The sequence below is a fragment of the Onychomys torridus genome, chromosome 18, assembly GCF_903995425.1.
Source record: "Onychomys torridus chromosome 18, mOncTor1.1, whole genome shotgun sequence".
NCBI classification, from domain to species: Eukaryota; Metazoa; Chordata; class Mammalia; order Rodentia; family Cricetidae; genus Onychomys; species Onychomys torridus.
In genome coordinates this window covers 43,316,273-43,335,183 of record NC_050460.1, presented here as the reverse complement: position 1 = coordinate 43,335,183, position 18,911 = coordinate 43,316,273, and the positions used below count along the sequence as shown (strand labels likewise).

At 47.7% G+C, this 18,911-nt stretch overlaps 2 protein-coding genes across 5 annotated transcripts in view; one reads left to right on the top strand and one right to left on the bottom strand.

Annotated features, from left to right (window-relative positions):
* Tbata (thymus, brain and testes associated) overlaps positions 1–9,237 on the bottom strand; it is a 22,385-nt gene extending 13,148 nt beyond the window's left edge. Inside the window, exons 1-2 of the mRNA XM_036167159.1 lie at positions 9,144–9,237; positions 8,667–9,045 (exon numbers count right to left, since the gene is read on the bottom strand). Coding sequence (XP_036023052.1) covers positions 8,667–9,045; positions 9,144–9,237 — 473 coding nt within the window. The remainder of the gene's footprint in view (positions 1–8,666; positions 9,046–9,143) is intronic.
* Sgpl1 (sphingosine-1-phosphate lyase 1) overlaps positions 8,814–18,911 on the top strand; it is a 54,290-nt gene continuing 44,192 nt past the window's right edge. The window contains exons 1-2 of one of the 4 annotated variants that reach the window (XM_036168136.1): positions 8,814–9,009; positions 9,579–9,651. In XM_036168136.1, the coding sequence (XP_036024029.1) occupies positions 9,625–9,651 (27 nt within the window). In that variant the 5' untranslated portion in view covers positions 8,814–9,009; positions 9,579–9,624. Of the gene's footprint in view, positions 9,024–9,578; positions 9,652–18,911 lie in introns of all 4 variants that reach the window. The other 3 variants (XM_036168135.1, XM_036168133.1, XM_036168134.1) reach the window with 3 other exon arrangements.

Below are 18,911 nucleotides of genomic sequence, written 5' to 3'. Positions count from 1 at the left end.
CGAGAAAAGCCACTTGATTGTATCATGGGATTCCAAGCAGGAGCCCCCCAAATATGAACCTTGAACAAATCAAGAAAGTAACCCACAGAATCCAACAAAGTTCATAAGCAGCTAGGCATGGTGGCACATGCCTTTAATCCAGCACTGGGGAGGCAAGCAGAACTCTGTGAGTTCAAAGCTAGCCTCGTCTACATAGTGAGTTCTAAGACAGCTGGGAATACATAGAGAAATCATTAAAAAAAAAAAAAAAGTTCATAAGCCCATCACACCCAGACAGAAGCAGGCATACAGCTCCAGCAGCAGGCTGGTTCATTGCCACCTTTGGAGCCACCGACAAGATTAGCCAATGGCAAAGCAGATGGATAGCTGGGGGGGGGGGTGGGGGGGCCTAGAGGGGGGTGCCTAGAGAACAAAGCAAGTACCTGGTCATTGCCATGTGACAAGAAGCAGAGAAAAGTTCATCACTACACTTGAGTGGCCCCTGTTCTCTCTAGGGTCATGTCTTAGGTGCCAATCCCCAAAGTCACTGTGACCAAGCAGGCCATCACAAAGGCCGATTTTCCAAGGAGGTCACACCCTTCCCAAAGATGCCGACCGTGAACAAAACATTAAAAACAGTGCCTTTATCAAAAGCCAAACAAATAGGAACTTCCTTGGGCAGAAGGAAGCCAGTGAGACCTGCAGGAAAACAACTTTGAAGACAGATGAGCTGTCCTCCAGACACACCATGAGGTCGTCAGCCAGCCCCTCCCCCCCCCCCTCCCCCAATACAGAGATTTTTAAGACTTATAATTTGAACAATAAAAGACATTCAGGTTAAACTGCATGTCGTGGCCTAACACACAGTTTAAATAACTTAGATCTCACTTCGGATGTCTGTGCTCTTACCCAGCCTCCTCCTTTTTCCTCATGGTCGGCCAGCCAGCCAGGTGGATGTGAGGGGTGGGTGCAGTGTTTGTTGCCAATGGGTTCACTGTTCTTTGAGACGAAAGGGGAAGTGCCTTCCTTAGACTCTGTCCAGCTTCTTTGTATGTGAAAATGTTGTAGAGCGGGATCCAGTGAGATGGCTCAGAAAGGAAAGACCTTTCTTGCTGCCAAGCCTAATGTCCTGAGTTCCATCCCTGAAATCCACTTGGTGGAAAGAGAGAACTGACTTCACAATTTCTTCTCTGAACACACACACACACACACACACACACACACACACACACACACACAGAGAGAGAGAGAGAGAGAGAGAGAGAGAGAGAGAGAGAGAGAGAGGGAGATGCAATTAAAAAAAAAAACAAAAAACACTGAAGGTATGTGGATGTCAGAAGCCAAATGAGAAGGTTGTGCTTGAAGAATCTATGCTATTCATCTGTCTCCACTGTTTTCCAGACAGGGTCTTGTTCGAATGTTAAATGTTCTTTCAATAAAAAAACCAGAGCCAGATATCAGGTGAAAGATCAGAGAAGCGGAGCAAGCCACAGCCAACCTCACCTCACCAACTCCACGAATCCTCAGCCTTTAGAAAGCCTCTGAGTCCTCACGAAAGGGTCTCAGCTGAACTGCTTTAGTTCCTGTTTCCTCCCGCCTTATCTACCTTTCTCCGGCCTGCCGTCACTTCCTGGGATTAAAGGCCTGTGTGCTTCCCAGTACTGGAATTAAAGATGTGTCCACCACTGCACATGGCTCTGTTTCCAGTGTGGCCTTGAACTCACAGAGATCCAGACAGATCTCTGCCTCCCGAGTGATAGGATCTCTAAGGGTGTGTGCCACCCCTGCCTGACCTCTATGTCTAATCTAGTGGCTGGCTCTTTCCTCTGATCCCCAGACAAGTTTATTAGGGTACACAGTATATCACCACAGGGTCTCATATATCCCAAGCTGGCTTCAAACTCACTAGGTTTGACCTTGAACTGGTCCTACTCCCTACTTCCACCTCCCAAGTGCTAGCATTATAGGTGTTTGACACCAAGTTCGGTTATGCAGTCGAAGGATCCCACCCAAGGCTTTTGTGCATGTTAAACAAGTATTCTACCAACTGAGCTATATTCCCAAGGGTGTGTGTGTGTCTTTTTTGCTTTTGTAGATACGGTCGCATGTTGTCCAGGCTGGTCTTAAATTCTATATGTAGCTGAGGGTGGCCTTAAATTCTTGATCCTCCTGCCTCCCACTCCAGAGTGCTGGAGTCACATATGTGTAGCATCATGTCTGATTCCATGGCGTCTTTGGAAAGCATTGAGTTCGTCTCCTCTCAGCAATGCAGGGGTTGTCGGATAGGTCCGCTGGAGTAAGGTGCAGGCCAGTTGTTCTAACTCTCAAATGTGTGTCTGTAATATCGCTCTTGGGGCTATTGTTATTTACAGCTGTGCCCAGCACCCACACTGGGCCTGTCTCTCCAGGTGACATTTACACATTGTCACTCCACCTGCTTCTGCCACAGCCAGGTCCCTGTCAGAGTTCTAGGATGAGCTAAGCTCCGTACAGTTAGGGCTGACCTCCATTCCTTAAGGGCCTCATCTTGGCAAGCTGATCGGTCCCTCCCACCAGCCTCTCTCTGGGCCTTGTGAGGCTTGTCTGAATACCAAGCTACAGGTTTTGCTCCTCACAGATTAGTAAGTCCCCAGCCCTATCAGACCCGATACTTTCATCTTTCTAACTCCCTTTTACCATCCCCAAATCACTTTTAAAATGTTTTATGCTTATTGATACATTTTTTCGGGGGAAGCTGCATGCCATGATGTGTGGGTGGAGTCCTGGGGACAACTTCCAGGAATAAGTTCTCCCCTTCCACTTATGTGTGTCCCAAGTATTGAACTCTGGCAGTGGGCACCCTTAACCGCTGAGCCATCTCACCAGCCCCTCCATATCAACTTCCTACAAACCTCGGAGGAAACGGTCGTGTTTTAACCTGAAGGTTCAATGGTTTATCTATGAAATAAGTTGATGGTAGGCAGATGAACAGGAGAGAAGTCATATGATTATACCATGGGATTCCAAGCAGAAGCCCCACAAATATAAGCCTTGAAGGGATCTAGATGATTGGCATTGGCCTAGCATCCTGAGCTACAGAGAGGAATGGAAGTGTCTGCTGAAGACCACGGGGCAATGCTTGTTAAGGCAGAAGTGAGGGAATGCAGTCAATGAAGGCTGTTTTGAGAAGCACATAAAAGGTCCCTCAGGTAATAAAAGTTGCCTGGGGCGGCCATTAGAACAGGTGACAAAGTCTGTGACCTCCAGTCTCTTCCTGCTCCTGGTAATCTGCCCTGGGTGCTGAGGTTGCTGGGGACAGAGAAGCATGTGACAGTTGAGGCTTTCCTTGGATCTCCAGGAAGATAAGGAACCTTCAGAGAAAGCCCCTCCCTGTACTTCTGAAGAGAAGGAGGGTTTGAGGCGGGAGCAGGAGATCAGAAGTGCCTTGGTTCTTTAGTTCAAAGCAATAAAAGCCACAGGAGGATTGTCACAGAACCAATAACACACTATGGTCACGAAGGGGAGAGCCACACATGCCGGCCAGACAGAGGTGGTGTCTTGGTGACTCAGTTACTATGTGAGGTTGAGGCAGGAGGCTCACAAGTTTGAGGCCCATCTTGGCTACATAATAAGTTCCAAGCCAGTCTGAAGTGCACATTATAGACTGTTTAAAAAAAAAATCAACAAAAACAACAATAATGAACAGGAACAAAGCACTGCTTTTCATATGTTAAGTGAAGCTCAAATTTGGATTCTGTGCCTTAGAATGTTCTGGCAGAATGAATGATGCACAGGTCTTCATCAGGAGGGGCTGGGTTCCGTCACTGAGCTCCAAAGGAACCCCTTCTGTCATTGTACTCACACGTTTTCTCATTTCCAGGATGCTGCAGAGAAAGCCCACCTGTCTGTCTGTACACCACGTGTGTGCAGTGCCTGCCGAAGCCGGAACAGAGCATCTGATTCCCTGGAACTGGAGTTTCAGCTGATGGTTTAGGGAAGCTCCGCTCTGCCACACCCCCATTCCAGACCCCACCCCCACCCCACCCCAGAAGGCACACCAGGGGGTAGCTCCTCCCCCGGAGCTCCTCAAGACTACCTCTACAGGGTATTTAAGGTCCAGCCCATAGACTTGCCTTATGGTTTCCCCTGAGACCACCCAGGAATGCTTTGCTCAGATTAAAACTTAGTCTGATCTGATTTATTGCATTGGCAGAATACAGAAACATTTCAGTGGTGAGTTGTCATGTGGGTGCTGGAACAGTGCGCTTTTTCTCCTGTTTATCTACCTGCTGTCAAGGTATTTTTACCTTCCCAGATTCTTTTCAGCAGGGTCTCAGAAGCCACAACTAACTCTCTCTCTCTCTCTCTCTCTCTCTCTCTCTCTCTCTCTCTCTCTCACACACACACACACACACACACACACACACACACCCCAAAAGCTCCCCAGCTGAGCAAGGAGTATTAGGAATAGAAGTCAGGACCCAATGTAGTAGTATTTGCTTTTAATCCCAGCACTTGGAAGAGAAGTTTGAAACCAGCCTGGTTACTACATAGCAAATCCCAGACCATCCAGGGCTACACAGTGAGACCCTATCAGGAAGAAAGTGTACTGCACGGTGGTCTCAGCAGTCAAGAAGCAGAGGTAGGTGGATCTCTGTGAGTTCAAGGCCAGCTTGGTCTACAGAGCAAATTCCAGGACAGCCCGAGCTACACAGAGACCCTGTCTTGAAACAACAAAAAGAGGAAAAAAGGATGAGGAGGAGGTGGAGGAGGAGAAAAAGAAGAGGAAGTAGTGTGTGGGGGAGGGGACATGTGCCTATGTATGGCGGAGATATCTCTTACTAGGCCATGGGTGGCTAACATTTTAAGCAGAACCAGATGTGCTGGTGTGAGTGCTTTTCCCAATTGGTAGGTGCAGGCTCTGCCATGAGATCCTCCCAGCCTAAACTGAAGAATGCCATAGGGAAAAATCCCAGAGTGGCCTCTTTCTTCCCCAAATTCTCGGCACCAGGAAGATGTGCTCACTGGTTCCTAGCTGCATTTAGTCCCTCTCAGTCTCCTGTTATCTAGGGAGGCGCCAAGGGTATCAAAGGACAGTTTGGGGACTTTAGTTCCCCCTTCACACACATCGAACTCCATAAACAATTGCAAACAAGTGCATCATAATAAGAACACCAGTTATCTCTGCAAGCAGGGTGAGGGGTGGGCAGGATGAGTTTGTTCTCCTCAGATCTTGTTATGTACAGACCACCTGGGGAACTTGCTACAGTGTAGGTACTGATTGGGGGGCTCTAAAACCCCGAGTTTCTAACACGTTCCCGGATGATGCCAAAGCTGTTCTTGGGAAGTGACAATTTGGGCAGCCTTACCTCTCCCTCTCACCAGCCAGCTGAGCTCTTTCCAAATGCTATTTACAGATTGAAGGACTGGGTGGGAGGAGGAGGGTCCCAGAGCTTTAGTTTCTGATTAGTCTTTCTTCCATCCCCCCCCCCCAACACGGGTGGGGGTGGGGGGTGGGCAAGCCACATTAGGGACCGGCAGGGACTGTGCAGGTGCAAGCCTGCAAGCCCAGACCTGTGCAGTCTCGACTCTGCTGAGAACTGCCAGGAGCTGCATCCTCTCCAGCCCCAGTGTGTGCTGTGTGTGTTCTCCGGAGTCCACCAGACAAATAGCTGAAAGCCCCTTCTCACTCCTTGTTTCTAATTAATGAATACGAATAGCCAACAAGTCTCCCCCTGGTACATTTGAAGCCTGAAGCCTTGGCTTGGCAGCCAAACTCCATTTTCCCCTCATGTGTCTTTAGAAGACATCAGCTTTTCTGGTCTCTGTGCCCTTGTTTGCCAGTCGCCAGGGAGGGGTTGGAAGTCGAGGGATCTGGACAAGCCAGGACAGAAAGTGAGCGTGCACACGGAGACGCTTAGCATAGTTCTTGCCGAAAGAAAAGATCAGTCAAAATGGTTGACTTGGTTTGTACTTCTGTGAAGAATCAGATGCCTGGGGGTGGGGGGGGGGGGTGGGGAACCAGACATTGCCCTCTGGTCACCTGGAAACATGAATTCTAGATTCAAGGATGAGGGCTAGGGAGATTGCCTAGCAGGTGCAAGCATGAGAAACTTCAGTTAAATCTCCAGCACCATGCAAAAGGCTGGGCATAGAGCCATGCTCGCTAATGTTGGGGTGGCGGTAGGGGGCTCAAACAGGTGGACCACAGGGTCTCAATTGTCCACACACTATCCCCAGGCCTCTGTACTCATGCCTGGTATGCACAGCCACACACATGGGCACACACAGAGGGGCTATTCTGAAGTACTAAATAGTTCTACACGTACAGATGGCAGTTACGGCGACGGCTTGGGGTGGGGTGCAGTACCTCTGACCTGGAGAAGTAAAAAACAACAAACGAACCAACCAGGGGATGGGGAGGATGCATGGCCAGCCTGAAGCATCTCTTGAAAACAGGCATTGGAAGGGGTACCGACATCATTCGATCTTACAGCCCTGAGAAAACACTAAGGAGTGGCAAGGGTATGTGGGCATCGGAGGCTGACCCAGGGGATCTGGATGGTAGAGGGAGATGCCTGGGACTTTCGGTTGTGGAAGGGTGAGGAAAGATCCACACAGCTTACCAGACTTCTTCAGGGTCTTAACTGCCATGAGAGGGAGACTGGGAGGTGCTACCATGGGGTGCAGAAGGGGCAAAGTGTTCCATCCTAGACACACCAGATGGAGATAAGGATGGCACTGCTAATGACAATCTCATTTAAATATCACCGTTCACTCGGGCAGTGGTGGCACACTCCTTTAATCCCAGCACTCAGGAGGCAGAGGCAGGCAGATCTCGAGGTCAGCCTGTTCTACAGAGTGAGTTCCAGGACAAAGAGACCCTGTCTCAAAAACAAAACAAAACAAAACTCAAAAATAACAACAAAAAGTATCACCATTCATAAGGGGATGAAATTGGGTATCTAACACAGAAAAGAGACAATGGGCCAATCCCTTGCTTACTCAGTGTGCTGGATAGTTTTTTGTTCTGTTTTGTTTTGTTGTGTTTGTCAAGACAAGGTTTCTCTGTAGCTTTGGAGGCTGTCCTGGATCTCGCTCTGTAGACCAGGCTGGCCTGGAACTCACAGAGATCCGCCTGCCTCTGCCTCCCAAGTGCTGGGATTACAGGTGTGCGCCACCACTACCCCGCATGCTGGATAGTTTTAAGTCACCTTGACACGAGCTAACCACCTGAGAAGAGGGATTCTTAATTAAGAAAATGCCTCAAGGCTGGGTGGTGGCAGCCCATGCCTTTTAATCCCAGCATTTAGGAGGCAGAGGCAGGTGGATTTCTGTGAGTTCGAGGCCAGACTTGTCTACAGAGCAAGTTCCAGGCCAGGGATACACAGAGAAACCCTGTTTCAGAAAACAAGAAAGGAAGAAAGAAAGGGAGTACCTCCATGAGATCAGATCTGGGCTACAGGCATTTTCTTAAGTAGTGATTAATGGGGGGAGGGCCCAGTCCATGGAGGATGGTGCCATCCCTGGGCTGGTTGTCCCGGGTTCTATAAGAAAGCAAACCGAACAAGCCAGTAAGTAGCGCTCCTCCGTGGCCTCTATCAGCTCCTGCTTCCAGGCTCTGCCCTACTTGAGTTCCTGTCCTGACTTCCTTTGATGGTGAACAGTGCTGGAGAAATTTAAGCCACATTAACCCTTTTCTGCCCCACGGTTCTTTGGTCATGGTGTTTCATCACAGCAATTAGTAACACTAAGACACTCAGTAAAATCCTAAAGCCCTTCCTTAGACCCAGGTCAGGTGGTTGCTTAGATCTGTCTTGTCTGCAGGCCAACACTGGCTGGAAGTGACTAGCTGTGTCCGGTATGTGGGGGCTGGAGTGAGGTGGGGCAGTGGGAGTCTTACTTTGAAGAAATGGTCCTTGCTCAAGCCTCTTGAATGTTGGAATTACAGGAGTTAACTGTCACACCAGGTTCAAGTTGCTTTGTGTGTGTGTGTGTGTGTGTGTGTGTGTGTGTGTGTGTGTTTGATTGTTTGCTAAATGTGTATGTATGCTCTCAGAGGCCAGAAGAGACTGTCAGACCCTGTGGACCTGGAGTTATAGGCACTTGGGAGCCATCTTATGTGGGTGTTGGGACCCAAACTCACTGAGCTCTCTTTTACCAGTCCCTTCAAGCTACCCTTTTAAACAACCAACTTTTCATGCCTAAAATGACTGTACAGCCTGAGGCAGAAGGATTGACTCAAGTTCCAGGCCAGGTTATAGCTTTCACAACAGAGTGAGACCCCTGTCTCAAACAAAATAAACGCTAATCATCCCCCCCAAACGGCTGAGCATAGTGTCCCATGTCTGTACTCTCAACATTTGGGAGGTGGAGGCAGGAAGATTGAGAGTTCAAAGTTACCCTCAGATACATGACCAGCTTGAGGCCAGCATGGCCTACATCAGAACTTGTCTCAAAACCAAGACTTGGTAGAGAGTTGTCATCCTAGCTGCTTGGGAGGCTGTGCGGAGGCAGGAGGATACCTAGATCCAAGCCTTGCCTGCCCTACAGAAAGAGCTCAAGGCCAGCCTAGGGAACTCAGTAAAATCCTGCAAAACAATGTAAGACAAATAAATAAAAGGGCAGCCTGGAGGAGACGTTGGTTCGAACTCATTCAACACGGCCAGCCATCAGCTCTAGGCGAGACCCGGAGCCGCAGCCCTTACCCGGCCAGCAGGCGGCGCGCACGCGCCGTAGGGCGGAGTGCGGGCTGGGGTGGGGGGTGGGGGACCAGCTCCGCGCAGCGTCGGGGACGTGCGCGCGCCCGGTAGCCGCGTGGCCGCGCACGCCCGGGGCTCCCTAGGGCGGGTGGGTACCCCAAGGCCATTTCCGGGAGGGGCGGGGCCGGCGGAGGCACAACTCCAATCTCTGCGCCGGCAGCGGAAGAGGGAACGCGCGGGTCCAGCGGCCGGCGCGGGTCAGTGGCTTGCAGAGCGGAGGCGCGGGAGGCGTGCGGCTGCGAGGCTGAGCCTCTGCGGGGAAGCAAGCGCGGATCCTCGGCCTGAGGAGGTGGAGCCGCTGCGGTGGGCCGGAGGGGGCTGCGGGCTGAGGGGAGGGGAGGGGAGGGGAGGGGGCCAAGCTTAGAGGAGCAGGGGTGAGCTGGGGGGGGGATGGGGTGCAAGCCTAGAGGAGTAGGGGCGAGCTGCGGGGAGAGGAGCGGGGCTGAGGGGCTGCCGAGCTGATGGGGAGCTGGGCCGAGGGGATCGGGGCGGGGAGTTTGAGGCCCCGGCTGAGCATCGGCGCGGAGAGTCGGGGCGCCGAGCTCGGGCTGAGGCTGGGCGGGGTGGCAGAGCGGGCTGCAGCAGCCCGGGGTTTGCCTTGGCCGTGGGGCTGTGGGGGGCCGGGGACCGAGAGCTGTCTCGTGTCCCAGCCTGGGAAGGGGCGTGTCCCCCCTCGTGGACTCCTGGGCTGGGTTCTTCTGGAGTCTGATGTTCTGGTTCGGCCGGAGTTAGAGTGTTGTTGATAAGCCGGGCTGTGAAATCTGGAGCCTTTAGCCCAGGAGCTAGCCAGGCAGCTGTTGCAGCAGTGTGCCGACGCCTTCCAGTCTTGGAGTAAACAGATGTGTTTCCCCTTTTCAGACGCTGAGAAAGCGGAGTCCGGAGAAGACTCCTCCTGCAGAGGAAGATGCCTAGTACCGACCTTCTGAAGTTGGTGAGTCCGACGACCTAGGAGACCCTCGTCCCCTAACTCTTAGTCTGAAGGATCTGAGTCATGTGGTGATTTCACCTCTGATGTTTGCCACTTTTTTAAAAACCTGGAGTTAGTGATCAGAATGAATACAGCATATGTAGAACTTACAAAGTCTTGGGGAATCCTTTACAGAGTCCTTGCAGATGGCTTTCAGCTCTTCCCGCTGTCACCACAAGAGCAATAGTTTTTGTTTTGTTTCTGAAATAACTGTCTGACTGGGTGGCCTGGAACTCAGCATATACAGCTTAGCCTTGAACTTTTAGTGATTTTCTTCCCTTTACCTCCTAGTGCTGGTTTTTGTTGTTTTAGGTTTTGCTTGGTTGGTTTTTGGAGACAGGGTCTCTCCTATGTAGTCCTGGCAGGGCTGGACCTTACTATGTAGAGCAGGCTGGCCTGGAATTCCAAGAGATTTGCCTGTCTCTGCCTCCCGAGTGCTGGGATCAAACAAAGGAGCAACCACAAGCCTAGCTTGTTTTGTTTGTTTTTGAGGCAGAATCTCTCAATGTAGCCTAGGATGGCCTTGAACCAGCCGGCTTCCCTCAGCCTCCTAAATGCACCATCATGGGGGGGGGGGCTTTTTGAGACAGTTTATCATCACTAAATAGACAAGGTTGTCTGTGAACTCCTTATGTAGCTGGAGCTGGCCTTGAACTTTGTGTAGTTCAGATGAGAGACGGGAATGCTTGCTTTGTCTTCAGAACCTAATGAAAAGTTCATCTAAAGTAGGTTCTTGTCCCACATTTCATGAGTTTTCAGTAGGTAATACGTAGGCTTATTACCTTCAAGTTTTTGTTACAAGAGAATTATGTTTAGAAACGTTGGAAACTAAATAAAAGGAATCTAGTCTCTCCATTCCCCTTCACCTCCTTCTTGCAACAGTTATTACCAAGAGACAATTGCTGTTGGCATATTGGATGGTTAATGCGCAGTTTCTTTTCTTTCCTCTGATACATCTGGATGTGTATGTAAATGATGAATTCCCCTACAGAAGTAGAATATTTCTTCATGTCAGGATTTGTGCTTATTTGGGGGTGAGGGGAGGTTAATGAACTTGTACACCTGAGCAGGACTTGTGTATATGTGGTACATTTGGAATTCTTTTTGTTCTGAGTTATTTCTTTAGCTGTCCTCATACCCATTGATGACTTCCTGGTACTCTATAATGGGGATTTTGTTCTGCTTATTGCAGTAAGGATAGATATGAATGATCTTGACACATTTTCTGAAGATAACATAGAGATTGCATAAAAGGCTTTCACTAGAAAAGTTGTCATCTCTTTCCTGACTGTAGTGTATTGTTGCCTGGGGCTAAATGGTTAAAAAAGAAAACAGATCAAAGTTTTCGGTGGGATACTACATTTTTATTATGATCTGAGTTCAAGGTTCTCTTTCTTTCTTTTTTCCCCAAGACAGGGTTTCTCTGTGTAGCTTTGCACCTTTCCTGGAACTCACTATAGAGTCCAGGCTAGCCTTGAACTCACAGAGATCCACCTGCCTCTGACTCCCGAGTGCTGGGATTAAAAGTGTGTGCCACCACCGCCCATCTTCTTTTTATGATATATGAAACTGATACTCCAACTGGGAAGAAAGGACCTAAGAAAGTGAAAGAAAAAAAAAAAAACCAACCTCAGTACAAGAAAATGTCTCAGAATCTCAAAAAGAGAGAGAGAGAGAGAGAGAGAGAGAGTATGTGTGTGTGTGTGTGTGTGTGAGTGAGTGATATGGCTTCAGGGTCTTACATGCTAGGCAAGTGCTCTACTTAAACCTCTTTAAGGTTTTTTTTTGTTGTTGTTGTTTTGAAACAGGATCTTACTAAATATTTCAGTCAGACTTTGAACTTAGAATCCTCCTGCTCTCCAGGCCCTGATTAAAAATAACCTTAAAAGTCATATGGTAAGCTTAATATTGTGCATGAATCCAAATAGTCATCCTTTATGCTAGCAGAATAAGATTAACAGTAGGTAGGAAATCAGTATAAAGTAGATTCTGGAATAAGGAATAATAGAGAACTCACATCAAGAATGTATTAGAGGGGTTGGAAAGATGGCTCAGTGGTTAAGAGCACTGGCTGCTCTTCCAGAGGACCTGGGTTCAAATCCCAGCACCAACATGGCAGCTCACAACTGTAACTCTAGTTCTGGGGGATCTGACACCCTCACACAAACATACATGTAGGCAAAACACCAATACATATAAAATACAAATACATAATTTTTTTAAAAAAAGGAATATTATATACAGAAAGAGATAGTCTATATGCTTATTAAATTTTTACCAAAACCTCTGAGAAACATTCTACCACCCTTCTTCTTTAATAAATGAAAACTCAACCTCCACTGACTTCCACAGTAGTTAAGTAGTGGAGTTCTTTTACCTCCAGTGAAGTGATTTCAGAAGACCCTCCCTCTCACCCTTATAAAACTGCCTTTGGAACACATTTCTGAGAGGTAGAGGTTTGCTGATCATTGTGGCTGACAGCAGAGGTTTGAGGAGACCAGAAATTGGAATTATTTTGGGGGGGCATGTTGGAAGTGCATGTGGGGAGAAGATTCTTGCCTCCTTAGTATCTTTCCTGACGGTCCCTGATGTATTATAAAACCTTGTTTGCTTTCCTTTAGATAGCAGTTACGACATTGTAGTTTTGCCCTTTGTGCCTATAAGTATGATGTCAAAGTAATTACTGTAAAGGGGGTGTTGAGTGACAGGCCAGAAAGCCACTGTGTGAACTGTGTGCTGGAGAGAAACTGTGAAGACCACCTAGATAGTCCGCATATCGTCAAGGAGCTTGAGCTCCATGTGTTCCTGATTTCAGCTCTGTCTGTCTGGTGAGGGTGGTTTACCTGCCCTTTTTCCATTTAGTCACATGTGACATGTCATGGGATGTAACCACTTTCCATCTATGTCTTAGGGAGAATAAATGAGCATGTTCCTCTACAGAGACCATCTCAAGAGGGAATTCAAGTTAGGCAATTTTGTAGCAGCCTCTTTTCACTGGGGCAACATTTCCTCCATCCCTATTCTTTTCAGTTCCACTTCCACATAATGGTATCACTTTGTAAGTGTCAAATACTTAAGAGTTTTAAAAGGAAATTTTACTTTATAAAGCCGGGTAACAGCCTCTTGTACTGTTACTTAAGCTGTTTTGTCCATGGCTCAAGCCTTGTTATCTTGGGATATACCTGAATGAATCTATAGTGTTCCTTTCTGCAGGATAGCAACAGCCTGAAGAAATTAATGCCTTCCTAGTCAACATTTTTGCAGCACCCTTTGAAACCAGGCCTCCTTCAGTTTTTATTTTTGGTTCAAAAATAAAATCTTGGGCGTGGAGAGATGACTTCAGTGGTCAAGAGCGCTGGCTATTCCTTTAGAAGACCCAGGTTTGATTCCCACATGGTGACTAACAACTATAATTCCAGTTCTGGGGGATTCAGTGTCTTCTGGCTTCTTCTGAACCAGACATACATGCAGGTGAAATACCGATTTTTTTTTTTTTTTTGATTGATTGATTGATTGATTGATTGTCTGGTCCGAAGAGAGCACAAGAGCACCACAGTGATCTGTCAAATCATCATGTTTAAAACAAAACAAAACAAATCTTTCCAGGTCTTTGAACTTGATCCATGATCTTTGACTCTTAAAAATTATTTTAGCCGGGCAGTGGTGGCACACTCCTTTAATCCCAGCACTCAGGAGGCAGAGGCAGGCGGATCTCTGTGAGTTCGAGGCCAGCCTGGTCTACAGAGTGAGTTCCAGGAAAGGCGCAAAACTACACAGAGAAACCCTGTTTCAAAAAACAAACAAAAAAATTATTTTAAATATCTTGTATTTTTTATTTTATGTATATGGATGTTTTGTTTGTAATATGTGTATGCACTTTGTATGTACAGTGTCAGAGAGGCCAGAAGAAGGCATCAGATCTCCTATAACTGGAGTTACAGTTGTGAGCCACCATGTGGGTACTGGTAATCGAACCCGGATTTTCTGGACAGTCAACCAGTGCTCTTAACAGCCCTGACTTTTGACTCCCGTTTTTCAGAGATACTTTCTTTCTGCATCTCAAATGGAATTTAAGAATAAATTGAGATTGACACTGAAAGTTGTTTTCTATTATTTGAGCCTGGTTTCTTGATTGTAGGATTAATTGGAAGAACGGGAAATTTCATTTGACTGACAGGACATTTAAAATTGTGTGGGCACCCCAGAGGTAATTGTAGGGTGGATACTGTATTTGACACTGTTCCAGTCTTAGGGTGAAGCAGAACTGTAACAATCTCCCCAATCTTTAGTCTAAAGGAAAGGGGAATTGTAGGTAAGCTATAAATCCCATATTTGGCTTAACTTTGCATTCTGTGTGCTAGTAATTTTAAGTAACATTCACCTTTTGAATTAATAAACATTACTCTAATATTACATGCATTTGTACACATAGGTGGCAGAATTGAGAACCAGCATTTTCCATGGAGAATTGATTTGTAGTGAATCAGTTTTCATGTATAAACACATGCAGTAAATGGAATAGTGAAGGCCAGAGTGGTATGGCTTTATCAGTCATCTGGCATATTCCAGCTGTGTGTTTTATATGTTTTAGGGACTGCTCACCAAGGCAGGGCAGGCTTAAAGAAAACTAGAGGGGAGTCATGAGTAGTGGTACATGTTAGTCAGGGTTCTGTAGAGGAACAGAACTGATAGAATGAATCTCTATGTCTGTCTGTCAGTCCGTCATCCGTCTGTCCGTCCACCTCCCTCCCTCCCTCACATCCTCCCACCTGTCTGTCTGTCTGTCTATCTATCTATCTATCTATCTATCTATCTATCTGAGATTTGTTAGAGATCCTTACAGGCTGCGACCCAGCTAGTCCAACAATGGCTGTCCTGACAAAAAGTCCAAGAATCCAATAGTCGTTCAGCCCATGAGGCTGGGTGTCTCAGCTGGTCTTCGGTATACCTTGGAGTCCCAAAGAAATAGGTTCTAATACCAGTGAAGGAGTGCCTCAGGGGCAGGATGTATGAACTTGCCAGTGGGAATGAGGGCAAGCAAGTGTATGTATAGCAAAAGCTTCTTGCTTCCGTGTCCTTTATAAAGGCTACCATGAGAAGGTGTGGCCCAGATTTAGGGTGGGTCTCCCGACCCCACATGATTTATTTGTTCAAGAAAAATCCCTCACAGGTGTGCCCAGGTGCCTGGGTTTAGTTAGTTCTAGATGTAGTCAGGTTGACAACCAAGAATAGATATCCCACCTGTCCTTTCAAACTCCAGGGGCAAGAGAATCCTTTGTTGGAGACCAGACTGAGTCAAACACTGAGCTCCAGGCAAAAACTAGACCACCGGTGAGACAGTGTCTACCAAACAAAACAAAGGCCCAAATCATAGCTAACAAAAACAGCAGGGAGTGCTTTGGGACATCCTGGCGCTGGCAGATAGAGAGCCTTTGTCTCTTAGGCCGGAGAAGATAGCCTAGGCCAGGCGTATTTATTTTTAGAACCTGGGGAGTAGAGCTGAAGGGGAACACCAGGTATCCTTAGGGTTGTAGCCACTGGGAGGCCTGGCCAGGACCCAGGGAAACAAACTATTTTCCCACCCTCTGCTTTTTCCACTGAAGTCGGTGATCCCCAACAGACACCAGAGGATAAAAGGAGCCTAGTGAATTTGGTTCCTTGAGGCAGCCTCAGGAGGGACATGGTAGAGCTAGAACAGGTTGCTGGAGGAACTGAGGGCGAAGGAATGCTTAGAATGCTGAAGTCCGGTTAGTTTTCACTGGAGCCAGAGAGGAGCTAGTGTTTGAGCAGAAGGTTGAGAATGGACAGGGTGGGCCTGTTAGTAACAGGATAGACTCACGGGCAGCGCGCCGCTACAGCTCTGGCAAGGCCGGAGCGCCATTGTCCTGGTACTGTCCCCAGAATTTTAATTACCTTCGTGAAGGGCCTTTAGAAACCTGAACTCCAACCCCTTCTTCTCCCCCTCCCTTCCCCTCTCTCCCCTTCTCCTCCCCTCCTCTCCCCTCCCTTCCCCTCCCTCCCTTCCTCCCCTCCCTCCCTCCCCTCCCTTCCCCTCCCTTCTCCTCCCCTCCCCTCCCTCCCTCCCTCCCTTGCCCTCCCTCCCCTCCCTCCCCCTCCCCTCCTTCTCCCCTCCCCTCTCCTCCCTCCCCTCCCCTCCTCTTCCCCTCCCCTCCCCTCCCCTCCCCTCCCTCCCCCTCCCCTCCCTTCTCCTCCCCTCCCCTCTCTTCCCCTCCCCTCCCTCCCCTCCCCTCCCTTCTCTTCCCCTCCCCTCCCTTCTCTTCCCCTCCCCTCCCTTCCCCTCCCCTCCCCTCTCTTCCCCTCCCTCCCCCTCCCCAGTACTTTTCTCTCTCTTTCTTTTCTTTTTCTTTTTCTTTTTTTCCCGGGGAGACAGTCTGGCCATGTAGCCCAGGTTGGCCTTGCACTCACCATTTTCTTCTATCACCCACTCCCTCAGTTATGGGCATGTGTCACCACATGAGCTTGAAGTCTGTGTATGTGGAAGCCAGAGGACCCCTTAGCGTGTTGTTCCTCAGGAGCCATTCACCTTGTTGTTGGAGACAGGGTCTCTCACTGGGACCTGGGGCTCGCCCATTAAGTTAGGCTAGCTGGCCAGTGAGCTCCAGGATTATAAGTGGCCGCCGCCGCCGCCAAGCCTTGCCTTGTATGTGGGTGTTGGGGGTTGAAGATGCAGCAAGCGGTTTTCACCAGTCCAGCTATCTTCCCAGCCCCAAAGGCTGCAAACCGCAATTGTACAGGTCAGTAAGTAATTTATATATGCATACACTGTCCTTACTACCTAGATCACAACAAAAAGGATGCCCAGCCCGCCCGCAGGCTCTCCTCAGGTCCCTCCGCTCCCAGTCAGCATCTGCTGCAGGTGGACATTCCTCTCACTTTAGATGACGATGCTGATTCTCAGAATTTTAAGTGGAGGCGTACTTATTTTGTGAGTGGCCATTTTGTCCAGTTCTTTATGTCTATCGTTTCTTATTGTTGCTGTGTAGTATTACAGTGTATAAGTACATTGCAGTTTATTCCCTTTATACTTGAGGAACATTTGTGTTTCCAGTGTTTGGGTTGGTATGAATGACATTGTTAAGTTCTTGAACTTGTCTTTTTGTAAACATGAAAAAAAATTATGTCAAAATAGATGGTGCCAGATCTCTATAGTAGTTTTTAACAACTTTAGAGTTCTATAGGGTTTTCCTTGTTTCTTTTTTGTTGTTACTTGATTTCCTTTCTCTCCCTTTCTTTCTCTTTTGAGACAGGGTTTCATGTAGTCCATGCTGGCCTTAAACTTCATTCACAGTCAAGGCTGGCTTCGAACTCTGTATCCTCTTGTTTCTGTCTCACAAGTGCTGGAATTACAGGCATGTACCATCCCCACACCTAACTCTTTTTGTAGTTTTGAGAGGGGTCCTTCCTTACACTGCAGCACTGGATGGCCTTGAACTCACTGCCTGAGTGCTGGGGTTGCATATATCACTGTCTGCTGCTTAGTTCATTTTTGTTTTTGAGATGTTCTCAATTCTATTTGTAGCTGAGCATATAACCTAACTTCTATTCTTCCTGCTGTCACCTCCAGAGTATTGAGATGACAGGCATGCCCCAGCCACACCCAGTTTATGTGGTGCCGAGGATTGAACCCAAAGCTTCATGCATACTAGGTAATTTTGCCAGCTGAGCCACACCCCCCACCCTTTAATTTCTTTCTATTTATTTTTAAGGCAGAGTGTGGTAGTTTGAATGCAATTGGCCCCCATAATCTCATAGGGAATAGTACCATTAGGAGGTGTGGCTTTGTTGGAGGAAGTGTATCACTAGGGGGGAAATTGGGGCCAGGCTGTGTGGTTTCCCGTGGTCAGGATCCTGCCCAGTGTCTCAGTCGACTTTCTGCAAGGTGTAGGACCCTCAGCTACTCCAGCAGCACGTCTACTTGCATGCTGCCGTGCTCCCTGTCCTGATGATAATGGACTGAACCTCTGAAACTGCAAGCGAGCCACCCCAGTGAAATGTTTTCTTTATAAGAGTTGCCTTGGTGATGGTGCCTCTTCGAAGCAGTAAAACCCAACAAAGACATAGAGTATCACTGTGAATCTTTGTCTTAGAACTCCTTATATTTGCAACTGGAGTGACTGTATTCTCTGGACATTTTTTCTGAAGTGTGTAGTCACTGTTTTGAACTGCATCTGGCAGATAGGTCTAAAATGGAATAGATCAATTATTTATTAAGTTTCAGTCTTAATGGCTCCCAGGTTTAAAAACATGAGAGGCAAAATTTTGTTTTCAAATTCTAGAAGAAAAGTCTAGGGCAAAGATGCTATGGTGGACCTGGTCTTTGTCTAGTATTTTGTTTTTTGTTTTTTCGAGACAGGGTTTCTCTGTGTAGCTTTGTGCCTTTTCCTGGAATTCACTTGGTAGCTCAGGCTGGCCTGGAACTCATAGAGATCCGCCTGCCTCAGCCTCCCAAGTGCTGGGATTAAACGTGTGTACCACCACCACCACCGCCGCCGCCGCCTGGCTTTGTTTTGTTTTTTGGCAGAGTAGAAGAAAGCCTATGATTGTTTTGTTCAGTCCATTTTGAAAGTGTTTTCACATACTTTCCTAGCAGTCTATTTGGCTGTCAGAAACATGTGGGTTATGATCTGCAAGCTTAGTAGTTAGCTGACTTGGTTCTATTTTGTTGGTAGGTTAAAGGGCACTTGCCGCCTTCTGATTGATTTATTTGATGTTGAAGGTTAAAAATTGATGTAATGTATTTGTTACCAAACAGGGGCATATGCTTATTAAAATATATTCTATTATTACTCTCTGTGACAAAATAAAACTTCACGCACAGAAATTAAACTACTTAAGGCCTTTTTGTTTGTTTGTTTTTCTAGAAGGGTCTTAATTCTGTAGGTGAGGCTGGCCTGGAACTCCTCCTGCAGCCCCGATTGACTGGACTGGAACTCAAAACATTCCTGCCTTAGCTTCCCAAGTGCTGGCGATATAGATGTAAACCACCATGCCCAGCTTCTACAGTGATTAAAGTGTGTGTGTGTGTGTGTGTGTGTGTGTGTGAGAGAGAGAGAGAGAGAGAGAGAGAGAGAGAGAGAGAGAGAGAGAGAGAGAGATATTACACAGGTCAATCAGAGGACAGCTTGTGGAGTCAGTTCTCTCCTTATACCTTTATGTGGGCTCTAGGGATTGAATTCAGGTCACCAGGTTTACTTGGCAAATGC